Genomic DNA, 21,423 nt, shown 5'->3' with positions numbered 1-21,423 from the left:
GACAGAATATAGCTAGCTGGGAAATCCAAAGATACAGAGAAAAGGATGGCAGAGTTGGGGAGATTCCATGTAGCCACCAAAGGAGTAACACATTGGAGCATTACTGGTAAGTCATAGCCTCATGGCAATACATAGATTAATATAAATAGGTTAATTTATAAGAGAGAATTAGCCAGTAATATATCTGAACCATTGGTCAAACAATTGTAATTGATATTAAACCTCAGAGTGTTATTTTATAAGCAGCTATGGGAACTGACTAGAGAGACAGAAATCTTCCAACTACAAATACGTATATTAAAAAGTAAATGCGTAAGCTCTTATACAAAGCTTCATAGCTTCCTAATGGGCTATTCTAACTGTATATAAGGTCATTGAGATATATAGACTTTTTGTCTGGTTAATTTCACTGTGTGTATTTGTGGGTTTTTTTATAGATATAAACTTTAATTTAAAAAACACACAGTGTCAAACAAACATACAAACAAAAAAACCCATCTCATTTCCAGGAACCGATTTTTCCATAGCCTTTTACTGCCTCTCTGCTGTTCTTGTGGCAGATATGTTTTTTTCGTGCAGTTTGCCACAGGAAAAACCAACCTAAACTGAGGACAATTATTTAGAAAATAAAAATATATTAGGATGGTTCAAGTTTTTTTTAATGTTTTTCTCTTTTGAGCTATGTAACTTGTATACTGAGGAAGTAGAAACATGAAAATTCCTGCGATATTAAAATCTTGGCCTTAGGGCTTTTCTTTTAAACATTATTTTTGTTCTTATTATTTTTATGAATAGGGGTGTTTTGTCTGTTTGTAAGTCTATGATCATGTGTTTGCCATGTCCCTGAGGCCAGAAGAAGAAGAAGGCTTTGAATTTCCTGGAACAAGAGTTACAGATGCTTGGGATCTGTTTTATGAGTGCTGGGAATTGAACCTGGGTCCTCTGGAAAAAGCACCCAGTACTTTTAACAGCTGAGTTATCTCTCCAGCCCCTATGATTTTTCAATGACATATTATCTACCTAGAATATATTAATACTAAGTTAGTAGAAGAAATTAGCATTGAGTTATATATACAGGTTTTGGACCATAACAGTCATAAAGGTTGGATAGTTGATAAGTGTTGTTTCCTTGGTATGGCACTGTACCATCGGTCCCCAGAACACGCCACAGGTCAGCACTTCCAGTATCTCCCACCCTACATGGCTCCGGAAATAAACATCACAATAGTCAAGTAATGTTTACTAGTTTGTATTTCTGATCAGAGACGGAAGTTGATATCCACATCTTAAACTGAGACACAGCCCACCAACTTCGACAATAAATATTACCTCCGTTTCACATCAAATTTGTGATTTTTGTAATGGATATGTTGTGAAATGTGTAAACATACTTCTTCCCCCTGAGTTGAAGAATGATGGAGAGCCTTGTTTTCCTATCTCAGGTCCCTGGGGAAGGTGTGCAGGCGACTGCGGACCAGGCGGAGCCCAGAGTCGAGCTGTGTGGTGTTTTCACATAGAAGGGTGGACCAGTCCCATGTCGAACTGTGATGAGAGCACCCGACCTCCAAGGGAAAGGAGCTGTTTCCGCGTGTGTGACTGGCACAGTGACCTGTTCCAGTGGGAGGTTTCCGATTGGCACCGCTGCCTGCTGGCTCCTGGAGCCCAAGGCGAGCCCAGGCCTCGGGCTTCAGAGTGTGTGACCGCTCAGCACGGTCTGCAGCACCGGACAGTGCGCTGTCTGCAGAAGATCAACCGAACTATGGTGGCCAATGAGATCTGCGAACACTTTGCCCCTCTGCCCCCCACAGAGCAAGCCTGCCTCATCCCTTGCCCCAGGGACTGTGTGGTATCCGAGTTCTCTCCATGGTCAACCTGCCGCGAAGGGTGTGGGAAGAGGCTGCAGCATAGAACTCGCGTGGCCATCGCTCCCCCTCTGTATGGAGGTCTGCAGTGCCCGAATCTGACTGAATCCAGAGCCTGTGAGGCTCCGGTTTCCTGTCCTCTTGGGAAAGAGGAATATTCCTTCAGCCTTAAGGTGGGACCATGGAGCAAATGTAGACTCCCTCACCTTAAGGAAGTCAACCTCAGTGGAAGAAATGTCCAGGATTTTAGCTCCGATTCAAATGAGCAAGTCACCCTAACACATCAGAGTTACAAAGCACACCACCACTCCCAGCCTGGAGGTGTAGAGATAGGTTTTCAAACCAGGCAGGTGTGGTGCACCAGAAGTGATGGAAGAAACGCCCTGTTAAGGTAGGATGCCCTCCCTGCTTGTCTTTTGTAGACCTGGTATATCTTAATGAGCATAGGTATAAGGTTTCTTTGTGATCTCTATCAAGACAAAATAGTAATCGAGTTTGTAATTTGGAATTTTAGACACTTTGGGGTCCACTTAAGAAATTTACTATTTCTACTAGGAATGCCAGATACTTCATAGTGTAAACAGCCAATGTTTTAAACACTTTTATTGTATTTCTCTGTGTCTGTCTGTCTCTCCCTCTATATGTCTCTGTCTCTTTGATTCTGTTTCTCTGTATCTCTCAGTCTGCCCTCCTCCTCTGTGTGCATGTGTATGCACACGTGCATATTTGTATGTGTGTGTGTGTGTGTGTGTGTGTGTGTGTGTGTGAGAGAGAGAGAGAGAGAGAGAGAGAGAGAGAGAGAGAGAGAGAGACGTTCATGCACATATGAAGAGGGCAGAGCACAATCCCCAGCAGGAATACTCGGTCTCTCCTTCCACCATGAGGCTCCTGGGGATCTAACTGAAGTTGTCAGGCCTGGCAGAAAGCACTTTTGTCCACTGAGCCATCTCTCCCATCCCACAATGCTTTAAATCCTTGTGTGATTGCTAACTCCATCACACAAAGGTTAATTATTTTATTTCTATATTTCATGCCAATATCAACTAATATAAACACAGGACTTAAGTGACTGTCATAATAGGACTAAATAATATTTATGCTAGGAATTCAGCTTTGCTCTCATATCCAGGATATGATCATGTCGTTGTCCTCTGCCTTTTACAGTGCTGCATCTGTGGGCTTCTGAGTTAGTTCCGTATCCATTTCTTTCTCACTTTTTTTTGTTGTTGTTTTTGTTTTTGTTTTTCAAGACCGGTTTCTCTGTGGCTTTGGAGGCTGTCCTGGAACTTGCTAGACCAGGCTGGCCTCAAACTCACAGAGATATGCCTCCCTCTGCCTCCCCAGTGCTGGGATTAAAGGGGTTTGCCACCAAGGCCTGGCTGTTTCTCTTTCTTTACTAGGTCTCAGAACACTAGAGAAAATCTTGAATATCTGAGTTGAATGTGTTTTTATATTAGTAACAGCATCAAAACTAAACCCAAGGTTTCTTTACTCTTTAGTATTGCTTAATCAGAAATGAAAATTTGCATGAGCAATAATTAAAATTACTTTCTGTATAGGGAATAAACTCTTAAAAGCAACAATTTAAGTATCAGAATTGTTTAGATGTGCTCTTTTCAATCAGTTCACAGAACCAGGCTGAAATGTGTTTAGTTTTTCTCCTTGCTACTTAAATGGAAATGTTAGTAAATTTTGACACCTCTCAAACACACACAATTAAGGTACCTTTCAGTAATATTTAAATCCCCAAATAGCACAGTGCAATTGTCAGACTGTAGTTATTATCATCAGTGGCTCTTTCTTGAGATCACAAAAGAAGGCCTGCCTGTTTCGTAATGTGATGATGGTGTTTTCTCCATGGTACTTGAGGATGAGTGCATGCCATCTTTGATTCTTCATTCTGATTCATGCCATAAACAAGTGGCAAGGACATTGGAGAGTAATTTTGGTCACTTTATTCCTGTCTCTGAAAAACCCAAATGATCAGGATGATTTAGTTGAACACATCCTATATGGAATTTTATATAAACATTATCTTTACTATTTCATATGTATTTCTTTAATAAACAATGTTGACAGAATTACAGTTTATTAATAATCTGTTTTTTATAAGATTCCTTTTTATTGAAAATATATGTTTTAATATAATATATTCTGAATATGGTTCCTCTCCCCCAAACCCTCCCAATTCTTCCTCGTCTCCTCTCCTAATGGGATTCATATCCTTTCTCTTTAGAAAACAAACAAGCATCTAAGAATAATAACAAAATAAGATAAAACAAAACAAACAAGTGAGTATAGGACAAAACAAACAGAAGGAAAAGAAAAAAGCACTAGAAATCCACATAGACACAGAGATAGACTTGTTTGCACACACAGGAATCCCATAAAAATACAAAATCAGAAACCATAAAATACATATGCAAAGAATTCTGTAGGTTGGGAGAGAGAGAGAGAGAGAGAGAGAGAGAGAGAGAGAGAGAGAGAGAGAGGGAGAGAGAGAGGGAGAGAGAGAGAGAGATGCTCTGACACACATTATGAAACAAGGAACCTCCAAAGATGCTGTTGAGTTCAGTTTGGGTTGGCCATCTACTCAGTGAGACTTCCTTTGAGAAAACTCATTTTTTAGAAGTGGTTATTAATTGGAGCTAGCTTCTAGGTTAAAGAAGGGAGGCATGTGTCCACATCTCCTCTTTCTAGGACCCCATCAGCTACCACCCATGCAGGACCTGTGCATGCTGCCACAGTCTTTGTGAGTTCATGTGTGTGTTGGTTGTGCTATGTTTAGTGGCCTTTGCTTCCTTGGTGTCCTCCATCCTATCTGGTGCTAGGATGCCTTTAGTTTACAAGAGGTGGCTTTAGCTTAGGGTAGAGTAACAATGCAGAGTTACTAGATGTCTCTTCTCATTTACAAACAGTTCTCTCCTGTTTAACAGTTTGCATGGGGGGGGAGGGTTACTCTTGCTCCAGCTGAGTAATACACTGAATATGTTTGTCTCCACAATCAATTCATATGTTGAAATCTAACCTGGAATGTAGTGAGGCTGGGGGACAGGGTCATTAAGGCAGCAAGGTAGAGCCCACAAATGGATCTATGGTTTTATTATACATTTTCCCTTGCTTCAAGCTTAGAGGTTTGTTCCTTTGTTCTCAGTATTTACCCTGTATGCTCCTCCATGAGTTTCCTGGAGCTATGATTTGCTATCTGTTCCTAATTTTGAGGTAACATTCATGAAAGTGTCCCCAGGAGTTGAGTCTTCCAGGAACTTTTGAACTGTCCACACTAAGCCTAGATCTACCTTTGTCAGGTTTTCCTGCCCTGTCATGTCTGCAGGGTTGGTTTCTGCTCCTGCTTTTCTCTCAATGAGCTGAGTTTGTTTTCCTCTGCTGCTGGCCTCTGCAATTTTGGGGTCAGTTAATTTTTTTTGGACATCAGTTCTCTGATGGATCTAAGGGTTGCGGTTTGTCAGTCTATGTAGCTTCTACGTCCAGGACCCTTGCGAGCCTGGACAGGCACCAGATGTCCCTGTGATCTATTTAACACTTCAGGCAGTATATTGAGCCAGAACAGCTCTCTCCACATTACGCTGTGAAATTATATCTCATGAACATTCATTGCATTTAGTCATCAAGGGTTATGAAATACCTCATACCCTGCCACAGAATGATCAAGCTGTTAGGAAATAGTGTTAGTGAGGGCATTTCTGTGTCTCTACCTTCTACTGCCAAGAAAGAAGTGTTGCTCTTGCCAGCCATTTTAGCTTAGAGTTGACAGAGCTGTCTCATTTCTAGATGACTGGGAACTATGCTGGCACTGTCTCACAGGAATGATGAAAAGGTTGAATTGTATCTCCCCCCAAAAAATTCTTTCTTTCCTTTTTCTCCCTCCCTCCCACCCTCCCTTCCTCCCTCTCTCCCTCCCTCCCTCCCTCTCACCCTTCCTCCCTCCCTCCCACCCTTTCTTCTTTCCCTCCCTTTCTTCTTTCCCTCCTTCCCTTTTAGTTTCATATAAGCATGCATTGATTATATCTAATGGGTTTCATAAAGTTATTTTCACACATGTGTATAATATATTTTGATCATATGCTCACTTCAATATTGTCATTGTTCCCCTCACATTTCTGCTGATTCCTGTTCTCTTTCTCTCTAAAATCCCCATTCGACTTTCATGTCCAGTTTTTGTTTGTTTGTTTTGGTGACTCAATGAGTTTAATTAGAGTTGCTTATAGGAACATGGCTGATGGGTTATTTACAGGCACATTGACCACTAACCCTTGACTACACCACTGAGGAAAATGTCTTCCTTTCACAGCAACCATTGACTGCCTATAGATTCTGAGGGAGGGTTGGGCCAGTGAGGACACCCCCTTTCCACAATGGAATATCAACAGGCCAATCTAGTGTAAGTCTTGTCCAGGTAATCACAGCTGGGAAGGAGGTTCAAGAATGACATGGCTATGTCACGCTATTGTACTTCCAGTGTTTTAGGGAAAACATCATTATCCTTGTGTATCTAGATGAAACTTTAAGTCTGACCTAATCTCTGTGTTTTGTCTGAAGGTAAAAACTCCTTTCTTTCTGTCATGGACCTACCTTCAGACCTGCTGCCCTTTGCTGATCTCTATCTGGGAGGCTACTGGGACAGTGGTGTTATATTTCATCTGTTTTAACTATGGCACCTGCTAGCTCTCGTTCCTATAGCATAGGGGAAACACTGTCTCCACTTCCGTAAAGCAGCTCCTGTAGGGCTTTTCTGAAAGTCACTTGCTTGAACTAGGAAACAGGTTTAATGATTGCTCTTTGCTGGCCATCTCATCGACCACCATGTCCTTCAATAAACACCCCCAGCGATTTTCCTTTCACATTTAATATTTGCAGTGGTGAGCAGGGCATGATTCTCTGTGCTGTCCTCTTCACCATCATTGATTTGCCTCTTGTATTAAATCTTTTTTAATGATCTATGTATTTTTGTTGCATGCGCATGTGTGTTTTACCTGCATGTGTGTAAGTACATCATGTGTATGCAGTCCTCACAGAGGCCAGAAGAGAATATTAGGTTTGTAGGACTGGAGTACAACAGATGATTGGAGCTGGGAGCTAAACTTGGGTCCTCTGCTCAGGCAGCAAAGGCTCCTAACCACTAGGCCATCACCACTCATGATCTTTTATTTTTAATAGTCTCATTGCACCTTCTAATTTTCTTCTTTCACTTTGATTAGGCTCTCTTCCGAGTTTCATTATTACCTTTAAAACTACCTGTTGGTCACGCATCTTATCAGTTCTCTCTCTTTATCGGTGGTTACTGGATTTTTATAGTACCTTTACTCATGAAATGTCTGTTCAGTTTTTGTCTTTGTTTTACCATTTAGTGCCAGAATAGAAGTACATCTATGTTAAGAAATAGTATTCTATTAGAGTGATGATCCATAGTTTTTGTTTTAGTGGAAAAAACTCAGATGAAATAATTTGACATCTATTCCGATCCAGAAGAACACTTGGTATGGGCATCCTTTTAAAACCCATGATCATTTGGATTGTGTTAAATATATTCTAATTCTCAGGTCACTTTAGTTGAATATATACAGCATGCCATCCCCAGAGAGGGACACCTGAAAGATGATACACTTAAAGACTATAGAAAAAACCATCACCTGAAAATCTCAGATATGATTATTTACTTCATTTTATTCTCCTATGTATGTCATTAAACTGGAATTAGAAATATATTTCCCCTTCCTGTTCCCACCAAGCATAAACAAATGTCAACTGCATTCACAAATTATTTTAACAATTTGTTCTTAGAAACTAACAGCTGTCATATGATTTCCCCTTGTCTTAGTGAGAATGGGAGTGGAGGATAGCTTTTATTCCCCACTACATATTTACTTTCATATTTTCACTACTCATCCACATTGCTGTTGTTTTATTTTTAATGTATTGAACATTAACATGGTTTTAGAGAATGCTTTACAGCTGCTATGTATGTTAAAGAACATTAAAGAACAGTTTCTGGGCTGGATTTTAGTTTGGAAGACAAGTGAGGTGTTGAAATCCTCCACTGTTATTGTTCAGGAATGGCGAGTTCTCATGCCCTTTAGTATTTGTTTTATGCAATTAGGAAGATACCAGTGAACTCACATCTACAGCTATTTTCTCTTCCTGACCAGTTGTTTCCTTTACTCTCTTTTTTGCCAGTGATTTATGTATGGTATTTTTTTCACTTTTTTTTTAAACAACACAGCTGGACATTGATATTTAAGGGTTTTTATCCCATACAATGATGATTCTTTACCCTCATCTCTCTCCTCCTAAACCCTCCCCATCTCCCTATATATCCAATTTCATAGTATTCATGGACCTTGATTTTTAATTTAGTAAGCTGCTCTGTACCTTTTAAATGATAAGTAGAAGCAATATGCATTTAAAGTTATCAGGGAGAACTTACTATTTCCTGTGGTTGGTTCTGATTTGTTTATTATTACATTTTTCCTTTGACCCTGTTTGAATGAGGGATTTGCTGGTTTACCACATTGGGCAATATGGATTATTCCTAACTCATCTTTAGTTTATTCATCTCATGAACTTTATTCTTTACTATATCTAATAGTTGGTATTGTCTTTCTTTTTCCTCTGTCTATAGCATTCCTTCATGTGTATTTTGAAGTGCTAGCTTGGATGTCCTGAAATGCTTTCATCTCACAATAGTCATTTCTTCATTAAATTTAAAAGATAACTTTAGTAGACATATAAATATTGGTTGACAGTTATTTACTTTTAGGACTTGAGATATATCATTCTTTGATTACTGAAGAGAGATCCATTATTATTCCAATATTTCTTTTTTTATGTACATTGACATTTTTCACTTATACCTTCTCATATTGTCATTTTTGCTTTGTAAATTTTGACAACCTGACTGTGATATTACATGGAGAGATTATTTTCTGTTCATATCTATTTGAGGTTCCATATGCTTCTTTTATTTGGATATCCATTTCTTTCTCAAAGGTTGGACAATTTTTTGCTGCCATTTCTTTGAAACTTTTTGTGCCTTTAGTCAATGCCTTGGCTCCTTCTCTTTCCCTGAGGAAGCTTTATAGTATCCTCTTGAAACATATTCCAGAGAGGTTAGAAGTTGTGGTAAGTCTCATTAATTTTTTGCATATAACTATTTTTTTATGTCACCTTGTCATCCATCATGAAATCTTGTTCTCAGACTTTGTGTTTTCTAGTCACAGTGTTTTTATTTTCATTTTACTGATTAATATTTAGTTCCATTATTTCTGTTAATGTATATTTTTCTAGCAAATAACCTCCTGGGTTTGTATTTTTGTTATTATTGTAAGTATTTCTTCTGAAGGATAACTTCCTAGAAATTCAGTGAAAAGAAAAATCTATACAAATCTTGTTAGATATTGTCAATTTTTTTCTTCACAGCAACATCACTGTCTCATGAATCTCAATTTAATTACTTGTGCCCAGTACTTTTGGCAACTTAGAATAACAACCACAGGTAGTAATTGATTAGAAGCTCTTCTAAGAGAGTGGCATTGTGATGTCACTGGGGGAGGGAGGGAGGGAGAGACAGACAGACAGACAGACAGACAGACAGACAGACAGACAGACCGAGATCATATTCTGTCTCCAGAACTGGAATGCAAGGATAATACAAAAATGAATTTCTTTGCTTGTCTGGTGTTTCTTCTTTCTTTCTTTCTTTTTTTCTTTCTTTTTTTTTTTTGAGGAGCTAGTGAGAAGGGGAGGATTTCAGTTAAGACACAATGATGGTCACCCCAAACTTAGATTAAATAAAGGCTTTTTCCTTCTGGTGTAACTTTAGAACTTTATAAAATTGAGTCCATAAAAACAAGAAAAGTTCTTATATGTTTTCACTAGGCAAAAACAGAAAGGTGATCTCAAAAGAAGATCTTTAATTTTGGATTTGACTGCTCTGTAATTTTTCTATTTTCTTATTTAAGAAAAAAAAATCACTTCCCTCTGGGAACTCAGTTTCCTTCTCCATAAAAGGAAAGTCGTGGCTAAGCTCTCAAATGATGGCTTTAGTTTCTCCTCAGTTACACACATCCTCAAATCTGTGCCTACATATCATTCTTAGTATTCTGTCTACGAAATTTGGAGAAGATAAAATCGCTTATATCCAGAGACTTGCACTCCATTTTAAATCTCTGCTGAATCATGTTTTCTAGTGACAGGAAATGATCATAATACTAAATACATCCCAGTTTACTGTAACATCACACCAAGGATATTCCTTCTGGAAGAATTTAATGCCTCAGTATATCCATGCACTTACACCTGTATCTACAGAGAAATCTCCATTCTGTAGGAACAAACAAACAGCATATAAAAGAGAATTTCATATCTCTATTTTGGCTTTACACTGTGATTTTATGTTTATTATCTATTGAAAAAGTTTAGAATTGTATGTATCAAAATAAGACATTAAGAGGAATTTAAATATTAGGGTTTAGTTTTAGAGCATTAGAGAGTAAATACTGCAGGTCCCATTATTTCTAAACCCTGACTTTACTGAGGTGGATCAGTTTTTAAAGTGAGAAACACATCAGGTTAATTTGGTGAGAAAGAAGGTTGTAGAGATTATTTGCAAAGTCTTTTAAAAAAGTCCTAAGTGTTTTCTTGGTAGATTAAAGTCACTTTGAATTTTGGAAATCATCTTCCAGACACTATTTAGCATGTTCTGCTCACTCGAATGTCTTTGTTTCCAAAATCCTACAGTGAGGATCCTACAATATGGTGGGTAGCAATGGCCATTTAGAGTGATGTTCTTAACTATCAGGAATTCACACATACCATGGTACATGAGGCTTTCTTTTAAGTTCTCAACCTCGCCATCTTTCCTGTTGTGTGTCCCTGTGTGCCTGACAGTTGGCAGGAACCAAAATCCCCAAAATCTAATAGAACATATCACATACATTTGCCCAGGTCTGTCTTCCTCTAATCCCACCTCGATTCTGGTTCAGTTCTCCACTCTCATTTTATTTCTTGGTATTATTTTCATGATGTATCTTTCAAATGTTCCTGCTGTTATAATCTGGTGGCTATAGAAGTGCCCATTACCCTGTCTTTATGTCACCATTTGAGAAATCTACTGCTCTGTGGGTAACAGTGTTTCTTGAATGAATGGTACAGCCATGCTTTGGAATGGCCCATTGCTTTATCTGGAGTATCCAAAAATGCTCTCTTAGTTGCAATTTCATTTCTGAAAAACAAAAAAGGCTTTTTAACTATAATGTTACTTTGGTGGTATTAAATTCTCTAAACTGATATTATGTAATTTAGAACAAAATGAAAATAGAAATAGAAATAAGTTCTCGGTTAGAGACTTTCCTCATACATTTTTAATTACTCTAATCCATACTTTTTACCACGTGTGAGGTAGATTTAACTCTCTAGGAATATATTGATTTATAGAGTAGATCATTTTGTGGCTGTTAAAAGTCCTTGAGTCATATAACTTTTCAGATATCCCATTAAATACAGTGAAATGGATAGAACATGTTCTTCTATATTGTGGACCTCCACTTAAATAATAGTAAATGGATAAAGATGTAAACTCTCAAGGTAAAAACAAAAATTTTCCTTCACTTGGAGGATACACAGAATGATTCAATTTATACACACACTACATTAAACCTATCTGTGTGGTGGTTACATTTTCACGTCTTCCATCCCCATGGGAAAGTCTTTTACTAAGATGTGACCAATGACCTGGGACCGAATCAGAGAAGCATATTTAGGCTAATGTCCTGAGACATAATGTCCTGAGACATAATATCACCCTGATACATCCCTGCTCACTCCTCTTCTGGTTTGAAGATGAACTTGGAAGCCTCTGATGCATTTAGGATGGTGAATATTTAAGACAGGGACAGTCTGAATGCTGAGGCTAGAAGGGCCTCCTCCTCATAACAGAACAACCTGCAGCAAACTTAAAGGAAAACAACAAAATAAATAAGGGAAACTGGGGTGAAGGGAGATATGTATGAATGCACTTTTTAACATTAATTAGATTGGAAGCCATATGCACAAGAGACTAAGGATAGTTTAAAATCTTAACATAAGGCCAGGAATTCTGTGTCCTTTTGGGGGGGTTCTCTCGGAAATCACATACTTTACCTTATCAAAGTTTCTGCATTTCTTGCATTCCTTGGCTTGTGGCACTGTATCATCATAAGCTTTGCTCCTCAAATCCCATTTGACCATGCCCTGCTGTCTCTTTTTATAGAGTGGGATTACCCCCTGCCCATTTGGAAGTCATCATGCTAATAGGACACTTTCATGAACTATATTGCAGAGCCCTTTGGCCATGTAAGCTTGCATGTTCATAGACTCCAAGAAGTAGGGTGTGGGGACCAAGAGAGCTTTTTTTTTTTATCCTGCCACAGTACACTGGCTATATGGGTCAGACCACAGATTGGGAAGTCTGTGTTTCAGTAACTTCTTGGTAATATGGAAAACACTAACACTGGGGCAGATGAGAAAGGGGAAATGTGAGCACTTCTAACCCGAATGTGTAAGTATTTGTTGAAACAAAAACACAGCTCTCATCTCAGAGAGAGGTCGTGGTTTATTATAGAGCCAAGTGTGAGAGAACACAGACATATGCATTCAGGTTATCCTAAGCACCATGTTCTCATTAGGAAGTGGTCACATGAGATTTTAGTTGCAGAACAAAGAACAGACATCTCTGTTACAGGTTTCAGATGCTATTTTGTGGCATTATTAACTTTAGGGTTGGTGGGAAATAGTAGTTTCCTAATAACACTTTGCACAGTTTTTGTTTGTTTGTTTGGTTGGTTGGTTGGTTGGTTTTTATTAGTTTTTGGTTTTATGTCCCAATCAAAGTTTCCAATCCTTCTTCCCACTCCCACCCCCATCCATTCCTCCTCTACTGTTTGTCTTCAGATAAAGGCAGGCCCCCCATGGATATGAACCAGCCAAGTTTCAGTGGTACTAGGCACCTCCTCTTCTAGTAAGGCTGGATGGGGCAATCCAGAAGGAGGAATGATTTTCAAAGGCAGACAACACAGTCAAAGACAGCCCCTGCTCTCACTGTTAAGAGTCGCACAGGAAGACCAAGTTACATAACTGTAATAAATATGTAGAGCTCATATAGACAATTTCAATAGATACATTGTACAGTTGATATCTATATCTATATCTATATCTATATCTATCTATCTATATATCTATATCTATATATATATGTATAGATATGTATAGAATATATGTATAGAATATATATATATTCACCAGGATGGGTTAGACATAGAGGTAGGACTCAGCTCTAGTCTGCAACATCCTAACTCCCATAATCCCTAAATTCAGTCACTTGGCCTCATAGAATCTTTAACACAGGTACAGTGTAACTTCTTTTCTCCTTTGCCTCTTCCCCCAAGCCCCTGGAGAGTTCAGCTCACATCTCTCCATCCCAATTCTACAAAGTCTGTTAAGTACAAACATACACAAATGTTTGATTCATCGTCTTGTGGAAACAGGCAGCAGATGGAAGGTGACCAAATGGCCCCAACAAGGAATGATTGCTAAACAAAGCCTACATATTAGAATGATATTCAGAAATAAAATTTAACTGGACTATTTCTGTGTTATCATCATGGATAGACTTAGAAATCACAACATTAAAGAGGAAATATTTCTAGAATAGCATATATGTATATATACATATAAGCAATATTTGAGCAAAACATAAAAATCGATGACACTGCTATATATTATTTATGAACACATAAATATTTAACTAAAGTATAAGACATTACCTGAAATAGTACAATTCAGTCTGAAAATGATTAGTTACAATTAAAGAACAAAAATGCAAGTAGACTTGCTGTGGATATAGGAATTTTACAGGTATTTGTGGGTTTGTGTTTATTTAAGGGAATCAGGATGAACTATTAGTCTTTACTGAGGAGGGAGAGGATCTTCTTATCTCCCATGTTTTAAATATTTAGTGCTGTTTTCAAGCAGTCCTACATGTGGGGCTAATGACCTGGGGCACCTCAGTAATGACTTTTATTTTAAAGTAGTCTCTGTTCATTTGTAAGCACAGACATGTCCTTACATTTCCAGGAGAGGTAAAAACTAGAGTAGTTTTTAGGTTTCAAAGACTCCCTTTACAGCTGAGTACTTGTGAGGTAATTTACAGATGACAGCATGATCCATAAATGTCAAGCAGGCATAATTATCACAGCATCTCCAGTTTGAAAGACAAATCCACAGCTTATGCCTGTTTCATTAAAAAGGCACACCGCCTTCCATGAACAGATCGATTCCCATTTTGGTGTGGGCAGTAGTGCTCATTGTGTGCTGTTGTTTATAGGTGATTCCACTCACATGAAAGGTCAACACAAATCTGGGGGAGGGGAGTGAGTAGATCACACTGTATTGTTCTTCTTCAGAGGGTGAAACTCGTAGAAAAGGTATTCCTCGAAACTGTGATGCAAAATTCAAGGTCTAGACATTTATGTTGCACCAGAAAAGGCATTCGGAGTTCCATAGTTACAAGGGGTTCACAAGACAAATTAGAAAGAGGGCAGATATGGTACTTTTACCTATTATTAGCTATTATTATTAATTTGAGCTTGGGATATAGGCTTGAAAAGACAATATCTAAACAAATCAACACATTCAAGGAAACATATGCCCTTTATTAAGATATAAAGAAAGCAAAAGATAAAGAGTCCTTTACAAAATGCTCCAGGCTATTCATGCAGGCTCACCATGCAATTCCATGTTCCTTGACTCAGTGAGGGCAGCTGGCCAGTGAGCTGCTGGGGTCCACCTGCCTCCGCTCCCCTGCAATGGGATTATAAGCATTTCTTGTTCCACTCATGCTTTATTGACTAAGACGCTTCCCCGGACCCAGAACTGTCTTTAGGAAGGGAGAGCAAAGTCCAGTTTGGAAAAGGAAAAACACTTTTGTTTTGATTTTGAGACAGGATTTCTCTGTAGCTTTGAGTCTGTCCTGAAACTTTCTCTGTAGACCAGGCTGGCCTCAAACTCACAGATATCTGCCTGGCTCTGCCTGCTAAGTGCTGGGATTAAAGCTGTGCACCACCAACACCTAGCTAAGGAAAACCATTTTCTAAACATACACACACACAAGTTGATAGAGTTGTAATGTGGGAAAACACCAATATGGAGCCAGGTAAAAATATGAAGGTATTTATTAGGGGAAAAACCTTACAGAGCGACCTAAACAGCCGATGTGGCAGTTGTCTGTACAGCAAGCCGAAAAGGAAACCAAAACAGAAACCGCCACCTGAAGGTCCCTCACTCTATGTCACCCTGACCACGCCCTCGCAGATGTGGTCAGGCACACCTGATCAGGCACACCTGGTTAGCCAGCCCCTAATCAGGCATGGCTACAGCATCCCCTACAATTCCCCTTTTAGTCTAAAAGAAGATTAAAACTTAACTGTGTAACGTTTCCAAAATTAACTATCATAAAGGTGAAATGTAAGAAGATACAACAATCTGATTGTGTCACATCCTAACTATCTATTTTAACTAAACCCTAAAGTCATCTGAAAGAGGTGTCCAAGCCTGAACACCTCCTTCCAATCCCAACCATAAACAATAGGAAGCTATCCCTAACTAGGTATATACACTATCCTAAGTGACAACAAAGAGGAAGGGGGCCTTGTGTCCTCCAAGTTACTTCCTGCTGAAATGGGACGAAAATAGTCTTGTGGGGTCCTGTAGGAAGAAAATGTTAGTGTAGTGAAAGTCTTGAATGGATTGTATCCAGTCCATGTTAGACGGGATTTGCTTAATTGAAGATCTCGCTTGAAATCCTCAACTTGATTGAAGTCAGTACCCGAAGCTTTGGCTAGAGTGTCAGTTGAAATGGAGCAAGTTGGATCCAGTGCAGTGGAGAAGGTGTGGCCCATTGTCTTTCTGGGGTGTCCAGGGATTGCTCTCAGGCAGGTCTTCATTGACTGTGTGGGACTTAAACATAAATGTTAGCAAAGAAATGTTTGCTTGTGTAAGTATGCATACTAGAAAAGGCAACCATGGGAGAATAACAGTTATGAGAGGGTGCACACCTTGAAAGAAAGAGCCAAGAAAAGACAAAGACAGTCCCCAAATTCTTCTCTTATTCTGTATTACATCAATTGGTTTCTTGATACAATACAGAAACTCTAAAGTTTGGTTAAAGAGCACGCTTAGATTTTAGAGGAGGAAAGCCAAATCCACCTCTAAATCCAGCATTAGTTTAATTGAATAGGGACTAGGAAATAAAGAGAAATAGAGTTCTCTGAGAGACAGCTGTAAAGTTTACCATATGGCACATTCCTTTTGTTTGATGGTTATAGCTACCTTCTCTTCTTCAGTGTCTACCCATGCAGTGTCCTTTGCCTTCTGGAGATGAGTTTCCCTGTGAAGATAAAAGCAAAACACTTCCCTTTCCTTTGGGAGGTTTCTATTTAGTTTATAAGATATACCTTAGTAGAATACCTGTCACTTGTCCATATCAAGAGTTTTGTCTTTTTCTACTCGAATTTTGATCAACTTTGGTGGTATCCAAAGTTTTTCTTCTCCTGTGGAAACAAATGCAAAACCCCTACCCCAACATAACACATGTCCTGCTTTCCATACAGAGGATAGTACATCTTTGAAGTATACCGGCTGATTCAATTCAGCAGTTTTTTCTGTCGTCCAGTGTCTTTCCATAGCCATTTGTCCTTTTTCATTGGCATTAAGAAAGTTTAGTGTTAATAAAGCATTATGCAACCTATGTTTGGGGCGTTTAGTCTTCCAAGCCTGTCTATTGAGCTTCTCCTTTAGTGTTCTAATAGATCTCTCAACTACTGCTTGTCCCGTAGGATTGTGTGGTATACCAGTAACATGCTTTATGTTATAATATTTGAAAAATTGTTCCAATTTTGTGGAGACATATGCTGGAGCATTGTCAGTTTTTATTTGTGCAGGCTACAGCATCCCCTTCGTAGTTGAATAGATTTCTGAATTGCTTTGCTTGCATTGTCATAGAAAATGCCACACACTGCGTTGATACACAAAACAAATTGATTTTCTCAAATTCTGGAAGTTGAGCATCCAAGACCATGGCAATGACAGAGTTTCTTTCTCTTCAAAGCCTCCCTCTTTAACTCACATGTACCCAGCCTTTGCCTGTGTCTTCCCAGGTGCTCTCTCTCTCTCTCTGTCTCTCTCTCTCTCTCTCTCTCTCTCTCTCTCTCTCTCTCTCTCTCTCTCTCTCTCGGTGTGTGTGTGTGTGTGTGTGTGTGTGTGTGTGTGTGTGTGTGTGTGTGATCTATTTAGAAAGATGCTGGCCATATTGGATTTGAACCCACTCTAAATGTCTTGTTTTAAATTGGTCACCTCTTTCAAAGACTCATATAAAGCTTCCTTCTGACATCCTGGTGCTTATCTTTCAGTATATAACAATTTCTGGTCTCAAATCCTAGGATGTTTTGTCAATCGATCAGCAGCGTCCCATTGTATCATATTGAAGAATGACAGCCCTTCCCAATCACTGCCTTTAACACAGCCTACTGAGAGTGACAGTGTGTTCTGTGTTAGGCGGATTGGAAGTTCTTCCTCATGCATTTCATCCCAGATCCAGAGCCCATGACATCAAATTAATGAATTATGATATGTGCTGTCCTTTTCATTTTATAAGAACTAACACATTCTAAATGGAGTTTAAGAAATGAAACAGTGGATCACAGCTTTATCTGATATTATCTAGGAATGTGACATTAACCCTCAGCGGCTTAACACAAACATATGAACATGTAAATCTCACTTTAAGCTGATCCCTAGTGTGAGCAGTCATGAACTTGTTTTCTTCTGCTTTGTTCAAGGTAGATCTCCTATTTACATATTACCCCAAGTTAAAAAAAAAAAACAAACTAGAAACATTATGCCTAGAGATGGGGGAATCACCACAAAAATCTCTGTACAGCTCAGTACTCAGCCAGGCTGTGTTGTTAACTTTGGGAGCTGGTATGCAAACACTGACATGCTTACATTTCTATGAAGATTATCCTTTGCCTCTCAAACTTTTTGGTGCTTTGGACTAACCAAGGTGAGTACTAATAACAAGGAATTGGCAAAAATAAAGGAATGCCAGTGAATATGTTGTATATTATGCTCCTGAGTCTGATTTTCCTCCACTAAGAATTATTTCGTCTCAATTAAATTAATGTTCCATTACCCATAACATGAAATCTTTCCAGACCTCTTTTGAAAAGATTTGTTTCAAACTATGTGTCTGAGTAGGAGTGTATCCATGTGAGTGCGGGTGGCTCTGGAGGCCAGAAGAGTGTGTCAGATCTCCTATAGCTGGAGATACAGACAGTTGTTAGTTAGATGCCTGTCTTAGTTAGAGATTTTATTGCTGTGAAGTAGCACCATGACCATGCAACTCTTACAAAGAAAACATTTAATTGGGGTGGTTCACTTACCGTTTCAGAAGTTCAGTCCATTATCATCATGATGGGGAGCATGGCAAAGTGCAGGCGGCCATGGTGCTAGCTATACCCTGACCAGAAGGCAGCAGGAAGTCGACCGACTCACTGGGCAGTAACCCGAGCATAGGGAGCCTCAAAACCCTCCCCTACAGTGACAAATTTCCTCCAAGGCCATACCCACTCAAAAAATGCCACACCTCTTAAGAGTGCCACTCCCTGTGAGATTATGGAGGCCAATTACATTCAAACTACCACAGTGCCTGGCACAGAGGCTGGGAACAAGCTTAGGTTCAGGCTCTAAAAGGGGCTGATGAGCTATCTCACTTTTCATGTCCACTTTTCAAGAATGCTCCACTTCCTGTCTCTCTACTTTCCTACTTGCCCTTTAACTTCAGCAAATCCGAATGGGGTTTAACTCTTGCCCAATGGTACCTAGAAAGATTTAGCAACCAGGCTTGTATGATAAGAGAGAGAGAGAGATTGATTTACAGCATTTGTCAATTTTTATAGTGTAAATGCACCCATTGCGGTCATTTCTAAAAAGTTATTTACACAAAGTCAAGTGTTTTGAAAATTTAGCATTTGGCTCCAACTTAATACCCGTTCACACCCCAGTGGAGTAGTATTATCTTAAGGTTTCAAGTGTACATTTTCCCTGAACGAGCAGTGTTCCTCCTGGGTCTGCAGAGCTCCCATCTGCCCTTCAAAAATCTAACCACTGGTGGCCTTCCCATCTGGCTTCTGTCTCCCTCTCTTCGGCTTCTCCTTAGTCACACAAGGCCTGTGGTGTTCACTTCATCATCGCAGCCTTTAGTGTATCTACCTCTCAAAGAAGACTCTCAGAATTATTTAATTTTACACAAATTTTACATGTGAAAAAATCTTGCTGCTAAGTGCCAAATAGTGTGTAGAAGCATAATCAATCCTCCATTTTAAAAAGTATGGCAGTAGTTCTAAGAATAGATAGCTTACTCAAAAGCTTTCATTTATCCTCAGTTGACAGTGGACAAATCATGTAGGTTCCATGAGCCCAAGTTCTCCTCTCTGCTAAGTGGATATAAAAAAATGCAACCCCATAACACTGCTTCCAGACAGCACAGTGCACATCCAGTCAGTGACTGATAATAGTTTACATTCATGATGGAGACATTTTTGGGCAAGGGATAAGGTAGGGTCTATCTTCTGTAAGCATCCCTCTAGAGTGTGGCAGCTTTGTTGCTATGTGTGAAGTAGAGTAAAATCTTTTTTAAGATGGGTCCTTACTTAGAATTCCTAGTCTCAAAATACCCTCATGCCTCGGCCTCCTGAATAGATAGATGGAGTCACAGGCATGTACCCACTATTTGCAATAAGTTTATATTCTTAGTATGTAATATATTTTATTGTTCTGTCTGGATACCTATTCCTTTAAAAAGGAATTTCTATTAAATTATCAAATTAGGGGGAGAAAGATGTCTCAGCAGGTTTAAATACTGCTGCCAATCCTGACCCACATGTTGGAAAGAGTGAATCAACTCCACAAAGTTGTCTTCTGACCTTCACATGTGTGCATTGGCATGGTACACACACACACACACACACACACACACACACACAAACATACACACACACACACACACACAGAGCTCAAACTAGATTTTAAAAATTTTTTATCATAGTAACAATTTCATAATGCTGGCGGAATCCATTTAATCTATGTTTTAATTATCTTTCCTATTATTTCTTTCAGCCTTTGCATGCAAGATTCCTTTCCACTGACTGTCCAGCCCTGTGTGATGCCAAAGGATTGTGAGACTTCAGAGTGGTCCCCCTGGAGCCCCTGCTCCAAGACCTGTCGTTCTGGGAGTCTATCACCTGGAGTCAGGAGCAGGAGCCGGAACGTCAAGCACATTGCTATTGGTGGTGGGCAGGAATGCCCAGAACTTCTTGAGAAAGAGACCTGCATTGCTGAAGCGGAACTTCTGCAGCCATGTCCCAGGTATTTCAGTTTTGAGTATTTTTAATAGCTATACTCTCCTTTGAAGTGTGTTAGGAAAGTTAACATCAATAAGCATGGCTACGAATTGATTCTACTGAATCTTTCTCAGTATAGGACTCCTTTAATTGGCAATGCAGTACAGTGGCTTAAGATCAGGGTCTTCTGTGAAGGAACTCACTGTTCAAGTTCTGTTTCTGAAGTATTGGCATTACATGATTTCCTAGAGTGCGGTAGTTTTCTCAATCTATGTTGATATTTACTTATTTTAGTGCTTCATACAAAGTAAATGACAAAAGTGTTAGCTACTTTTACCTGGTGTGACACTTGTAACTATTTGTCACCAGCCCATAGTCCTTCACAGCATGCTCATTGTGCAAATGAGGCCATCAGTAGTCAAAGAGATGAAATAGTTCCGTGATGATGCATTGCTAATGAGTTTGCAGCACCCAAGTTCTGATTCTCTTTTGCCCCCTGTACTTTGCCAGTCTGTTCCACAAGTTCTTTTTCCATATTCCTTGGGGAGCCAGAGGATATTGGAAAGTGGCTCACACTATCCTTTATAAGTTGGATTTTAACATCTTGATATTAATTTCTTTTTGGCCTGGCTATATTGCACTTGGTAAAGGCCTCTAGGATATCTTTCTTTAGAAGTGGGTTTGTGATGGACTCCAAGCTCATATGACAGAAGTCCTCTGAGGCTGGATATCTATTAGGAAGACTATAGGAATGGAAAGATGTTTTGAACTCCCTGTTAGATGATATTTTCTAGAGATTCTTGTAGCCTGGAAGACATGAGGATGAGATTCCTCTTCCCAGAAAAAATATTAAAGAAGCCAAAAATGGTTTCTTGTATGAATCCATTATTGGGTGACAAACCCAACTGTTGCTCTTGTTTTCTGAATCTGGCTGGCTATAAAACCTAGAGGAAAGCACCAGGTCCCCAGAGGTTAGTGTTACAGTGGCTGTGTGCTCTCTGGAGCTTCCTTAACTCTGAATCATTGTACATTATGAAATTCAAAGATATGTATCTGTTGTAATATTTCTAGTGTACTCCTTGCTTACCTTCTTCATCAGTCAACATACA

General features: G+C 39.2%; 1 protein-coding gene across 1 annotated transcript in view; it reads left to right on the top strand.

The window, feature by feature from the left end:
* Positions 1-21,423, top strand: part of Thsd7b (thrombospondin type 1 domain containing 7B) — a 706,540-nt gene that overhangs the window by 161,871 nt on the left and 523,246 nt on the right. Inside the window, exons 2-3 of the mRNA XM_027417733.2 lie at positions 1,443-2,253; positions 20,091-20,339. Coding sequence (XP_027273534.2) covers positions 1,443-2,253; positions 20,091-20,339 — 1,060 coding nt within the window. The remainder of the gene's footprint in view (positions 1-1,442; positions 2,254-20,090; positions 20,340-21,423) is intronic.

The sequence above is a fragment of the Cricetulus griseus genome, chromosome 5 (genome assembly GCF_003668045.3).
Source record: "Cricetulus griseus strain 17A/GY chromosome 5, alternate assembly CriGri-PICRH-1.0, whole genome shotgun sequence".
NCBI lineage: Eukaryota > Metazoa > Chordata > Mammalia > Rodentia > Cricetidae > Cricetulus > Cricetulus griseus.
This window is presented reverse-complemented; position numbering and strand designations above follow the sequence as displayed.